Genomic DNA, 6252 nt, shown 5'->3' with positions numbered 1-6252 from the left:
TGCTTTGATATCCTGACTACAGTATCGATTGAGCTCCTATGAATTTTGTTTCCTGGTTTGGCAAACGTCCTTTTTCTTTTAAAATCTTTAATTTATGAGCTATCATCATCCTTAACAGAAAAAGCAGTAAAAATACTAATTTTTGTAGCATTTGGCAATAAAAATGTGAAGTCTATTCTGCTTAGATAAAATTGGTTTGCTCAGATCTTTCTTACCACCTTAGAGCTTAAAAATTGCTTGTTTGCTTTGACAACTGGCTCTGTGGGCAGATGAGGAGGTGGGGCGGTGTAGATGGAGCTTTGGTTTAGTTTTGTGTGTGTGTGTGTAAAAGCTCTTTAAAAATCACAAGAGCCTAAAGCTCAGGACAGATGGAACCAACTTAAGAACGTCTAATACAAGTGAAATGCTTCCTAATGTGAGGTAACTCTACACCTTTGTGAAAACGCTTTAAAAGCTCTCATGAAAGTTCCAGGAACGAGCAGCCTCTTTAAGATTTAGGGTATTCTTTCAGCATAGTTCAGTAGTTAAAGGTTTGGAGCGAAAGGAGCTACCAGATTTTTAATTTTTGCATGATTAAGAAGATATTTTCCAAAAAAAGCAACATTACATCAAGAGTGAATTTCTCTATTTTTCCGTGTGTGAAAACTCAAGCCGATCCCATGAACTAAGCTGACTGTGAAATTGTTCAAGCTTGGTTTTGAAAGTGTTCACACAAGTAATATATCACCCGCTCACCTTATCACAGTGCCACACCGAGCCTCGCTTGTTCACATCAAAGACGTCTTGAAAATCCCTAAAGCTCCCTTTAAAAGGTTACACACAGATCCCCTGATCTGCTGAAAACAAACAGCTGGGTTTGTGTGGAAACTGTTGTGGGAAAAACGACTTGCTCTAATGATTTAAGCAGTTCATTTGAAACGTTTATTTAAAATGATCAAGAAAGGCAACTTTTGACCTAAAAAGAAGAATTTTTACAAGCTCGTTTAAACGTCGGGAGAAATAGCTTTTCTTCTTTATTGCAAATGGAAGAAGACGGGAAAACACAATCAAAGGTGCAGGAACATCGGAGGTAATTTAACTTTATTTTTTTGTTGTTGTTGTTTTCTTTTTTTTTTCTTTTTTATAAAAAAAAGGAGATTTTTATCACGCAAGGCAACAAAGAGAAGAAAAAGCAAACTGCTATGAACAAACCACAACCACCACCCCCCCAATCCCCCCACCTCCACCCCCCACTGGCAGCAAAGGGGTTCTCATTACAACCAAATCAAAGGGGCAAGAGAACAAGACTCACATTGTTCTGATTGTGTTTACTTACACTAAAAACACTAGAACTGGACGATTTGACTGTACAGTATAAGACAAACAATTTAGCTTTTCACATGAATGCATACACAAAACCTTACATTAACCTCTTTTTTCTTTTTTTTTTTACATTGAATTGACACCACAAATGAAACAGGAAGGTTTACAACTATGCAATACATTTGATTGATCTCTTGCAGACAGACTATACATGTCGCCATGGGCACTTCCTGGGGAAAAAAAAAACCAAAATCACCAAAAAAGAAAAAAAAAATTAATAAAATGTAGAAGTAAGGTCTAGGTTTTTTCCTTTTTTTAAGTAACATCAAACCTGCATGTTGAGGTAAGCATGCCACTAGGGAATACGAAGGAAGCGATTCCCTTTAAAAAGGACTCCCTTAACCATATCCCCACTCACTTTGTAATTCGCCTTGACAGTAAATCAATTCTCAAGCCTGGCCCCTTGGACTCCTCCAGCCCTACGTCCTCCTCTCTCAACATTCCTGCGCACATGAATCACTCCAACTCCTGGCTTCTAAAAGGCATTTCCTGCCCGACCTTCTCTCCTTCTCTCTCTTTTCGCTCAGTCTGGCTCTTCTGCTGAAAGCTGGGCAGGAACTCTGTGGAGCTTTGATTTGGACCCAGAGGGAGGAGAGCTCAGCTGAACTCAGGGCTCTGGCTCTGGGACCGCTTACAGACAGAGACACGGAGGCTGGGAGATGTGTTGGGAGATGCCTGCACACCCAAGGAGGGATTTTGTGCTTTATCATTCAAATTGCAATATGAGCAGCGGACCATATTTCAGTGGTAATATCACTCCTAAGACTGCCCTGTGGGAGGATCCTTTTCTGAGGATTTAAGAATACATTCTCTCTGAGGCAGATGTTTCGCTCAGAAACCCTTTAACCTGCTGAGCATCGTCATATGTAGTGCGGATTTTCAACACACTACAAGGACTTACTAATATATATCTTTCAGTCGTTAAATGAGTAGAGGAGCATTCAAAGATTTTATGGAAAAAATGTACATAATGGGAATATAAGGAGGCTCTTTGAAACCAAACACCTGCTTTAGCTTCCCTCTAAAAATCCTCTTTGTCGCTTAATCCACAGTAAATGTACAACTTTTTTGTCAGAACCAGCAAACCTGAGAAGACTGAAGCAGCTCTTAAAAAGAATGGTCTAAACGTCGTTCATATGTACACAAGTCAAACTTACATATTTTACAGAGACCACTACACAAGATCACAAACAGTCTTAAGAGTGTAGGATGAGTGAGTCTACAGCGGAGTGAAAAGAGCTAACATGTTTCGACAGAAAGAGCTGGCCTACTGTGCAACGCCTGCTTTGTGTGCACGTGTGTAGTTGTGCACGTTTGTGAACGCTGAAAGTGGACGATCTCGTGCTCATCCCTGCTTCAGATCATGGCTCTTATCACCAGTCTTCCTTTGACCTGGTGGAGATAGGTGCTCTGCTCCGACTCCAAGCGCTGATTGGTCAGAGCTTCATCCTCGCTATCAATGGGCTCCTCCTTGACCTTGATGACCCCACAGGGAGCGTCTGGCATCTCGCCGCTAGAGCCGCTGCTGCTGCTCAGCGTGTGCTTCCGGATGACTCCTCCAGGGGGCAGCGCGTCCTCTTGCATGCTCTCCATCTCATCTCTGTGCTGCTGCTGATCCTCCAGCTCCTCCTCTGATTCCTGAAGATGTGCACTGGGCTGACGTAACTGCTCAATGGACTTGGATAACAGCTGCAAAACACAAAGGCTTCCAATTAGTTTTGACACTCTGAAGGCAGTGATCATTAGATTAATCAAATCCAATCTACATAATAATAGATGAAGCTAGTTAGTTCGCCTGTTTTGCTGGTATGTTAGAGCCTTTATGAAACAGATATAAGCAAAAAATAATCATTTTTAGCTTCAACTTTAACATATTTATTCAAATAGATGCAGCAAGTAAATTTATGGATTCAGTAGGAAAAAAGGCGTAATTATTTTTAGTGGTTTAGCTTACAGTTTTGTTTTACTGGAGAAATATTTGCACATCCACTGCCTTTTTATGCCCATCAATGTCGAATTGAATAGGATTTTTGAATGTCTTGCACAAATATGTTTTTTTTTTGGGGGGGGGGGCTTACAGTTACTTCGGTGTAGCATTACTGATTACAGAGGTATGACAGTGCCCCTCCATTGTGTCTGGATTTTTCAGTGTAAATTAAATTTCAGTGAATTTATTTAAAAGGGACTTTCCCACATTATTTTCCATTGCTGTTGTTTTTCTTTCTTATTGGGTTTATTTAAATAAAAGTGGTAAATCAGAACTCATCTTTACCCGAAATGACCAAAGACTACATTTCTGCTATACTTTCCTCCAGTGGTCTATTTAATAATATTAACTCAATATAAGAAAACCAGACATTATAAAGTTGAGGTTTTCCTCACGATAAGAAATAAGAAAGTTTACAGTAAAAACCACAGCAATGACGTTTCTGTGAGGAGTTTGTAAGTTCTCCCCAAGATTCTGTGGGTTCCTCTGGGTTACTCCTCTAGCCCAAAGACATTTGTTTAAAGTCCAGAGGTCCTTCTTAATCCACCATTGAGTGAGTAGAAGAAATTGATGTATAAGTATTTTGTGCATAACAACTACAAGCTTTTTCAGACTGCATTTTTTTTGTCTGCTCCTGATTTACCACGATTTAAATAAAGAAACACAATTTTTATCTTAATTATCTCCATATATGTCCTCCATCATGACAAAAAATGCTTCAAGAATATGTCAAAAACACCAAAAACCCAATATTCATTTGAGTGGATCTTCAATAGTTGCCAGAAAACAACAGTTAGGAGAAATACTACGACCATTTGTCCACAAGGAGGCTCCAAAAACAACCATCCCAGAGTGTGCTCTTGTCAGTGGAAAACCAGATAAATTAAGATCAGGATGCCGGCTTGATATAAATATCACAATAAACAAGCAGAGGCCATAGGAATTAGCTTCTTTAGTTTGACATTGGTAAACTCTTTAACTGCCTCTGAAATCCTTAAGCTGTTGTAAATTTCCATTAGTGTCCTCAACTGTCTCTGTAAGAGGAAAAAAAAGCTGGAAGGATGTTTAAAAACAACCATGGAAAAGCTACTCTGAGGAAATTAATTAGGGCAATGTTTCAGAGCTCCATCTCAATAAAGACTGAGGGCTTATCCCTGATTAGTGGCCATTTATAACTTCCACTTAAAGAGGCTTTACTCGCAATCTCATTGGCCTGAATGATCAGAGCAAGGCCCTGTTGATGTGTTTCTCAGACAGATGTCATTATTCATTTCAAATCGATCAGTTATCCAGTAGAACCCTGGGAAATACAAGCTGACCATATTAGGGTTAAAATCAAAACTATGTTTCTAGTTCCGAGAAGTTTCAGTTTGTCAAAAACAGGAACTCATTGAGCTTTATTGCTTCTAAATACGAGCTTCTCAAGAATCTCTTCAGCGCTCAATATCAGGACGTTTTAGTTCTTGGGCTCACACAATGCCGCCTTTCACTGCATCCACCACCTCGCACACGTCGCTCAGTAGAATAATGTCAGTCTGTTTATAGCCAGGTCACCTCCGCCAGCTTACAGAAACACAAATATTGCCACAGAGGGACAAAGTGCATTCTAGAGGATTTCTTTTTTTTCTTCATTTCCAGTTAGATGAATTGAATTTCCCAGAGTTAGCAAAAAGAAGAGTGCTGATGCCTTGAGCTATGATAACAGAATTAGAACAGAGGAAGGATTTTTTTTCTCTATCTGAAGTCAAGCAGAAGTTCTTTGGTTTGTAGAAACAACAGCAGGATTTCACAGAAGAACAGACTGTGACCCAGGTCTCTAAAGTTGAGCTGACCCACATGCTTTTTCAAAGGGCTAAATATAGGTTGGCATTTGTGTACTTAAAATGATTAAATCACACTCCCTGCAGTAAAATCAGACCTCCTGAGACCTAAAAAGTAATGCAGCCAGTTGTAAAAAGCCATTTGAAATTCTAACCTGACCTCTGTGCATGAATGTTAATGTTCCGGGTTTTACCTTATTTATGTGAACTTGCTGCTGGTACTGTTTCTGCTTCTCCAGGAAGTGCTGGTGTTGCTGCTGGATGACTAGTTGGGCCAATGTGTTCTGAGGCAGCGGCGCCGACTGGGTTCTGTTCAAAGGTCTGTGTTTTGGTAGTTTAGGCCTACTGCTGGAGGGGCGATCCTTCATAGCCAGAGGAGACTGAGGGTGGGGTGACATGGAGCTTTGACCTTAAAACGAACAAATAAATGTTATGGTTTTGTAGTTAACAGCTTTTTCTAAAATGTTGCACCAGAAAAACGCTCAAATCTTACCGGATGAGATGATCTTTTGCTGGCGCATTTGCTCTTTCTGCAGGAGGTGTTGGAGGAGAGCCTGGTGACTGGGGCTCACCTTAGACTCCAGAGCTGTGTGAAGGGGCACAGGGCCCAGCAGATGCCCTGGCAGCCCGTGCTTGATTTCAGTGGATCTATCTTTCAACCCTATAGCAGCCTGAAAAAAGGAAAATAAAGTGATTTTTACTTTTTAAATATAAAACATTAGAAAAAAAAAATATTGTAAAAGACCAGAAATAAAATCAAGAAATTAGAGCTCATCAGTGGCTAGAAGCTCAAAACAAGACTCTATGGAATGTGCCACGGAGTCCAAAGATGATATATCATGTGCTTTGTTATCGGGGGCTGCACACAAGTGTACTTGGACTTTTTAAAAGCAGTGATAAATGAGGTAATAGGGGAGGATAAGAGCTTGCTTGACACAAGACACTGCAGAACAATATTTATCTAGGGTCAATAAAATCATCAGGGGCCACAGGTCAGGACCCTGCGGTCACAAGAGAAGTCAAGCAGAGAATGATGGTGAGCTTTGTGCGCTGAGAGGAAAACCTCACGTTGTCAGAACGTCT

General features: G+C 40.3%; 1 protein-coding gene across 5 annotated transcripts in view; it reads right to left on the bottom strand.

The window, feature by feature from the left end:
* Window positions 1-907: 907 nt before the first annotated feature.
* Window positions 908-6252, bottom strand: part of hdac9b (histone deacetylase 9b) — a 23307-nt gene continuing 17962 nt past the window's right edge. For all 5 annotated transcript variants that reach the window (XM_024267644.2, XM_036215934.1, XM_024267642.2 and 2 more), the window contains 3 exons: window positions 5663-5840; window positions 5364-5578; window positions 908-3051 (listed from right to left, as the gene is read on the bottom strand). In XM_024267644.2, coding sequence (XP_024123412.1) covers window positions 2719-3051; window positions 5364-5578; window positions 5663-5840 — 726 coding nt within the window. In that variant the 3' untranslated portion in view covers window positions 908-2718. The remainder of the gene's footprint in view (window positions 3052-5363; window positions 5579-5662; window positions 5841-6252) is intronic.

This window comes from Oryzias melastigma, linkage group LG16 (assembly GCF_002922805.2).
Source record: "Oryzias melastigma strain HK-1 linkage group LG16, ASM292280v2, whole genome shotgun sequence".
Classification (NCBI taxonomy): domain Eukaryota; kingdom Metazoa; phylum Chordata; class Actinopteri; order Beloniformes; family Adrianichthyidae; genus Oryzias; species Oryzias melastigma.
This window is presented reverse-complemented; position numbering and strand designations above follow the sequence as displayed.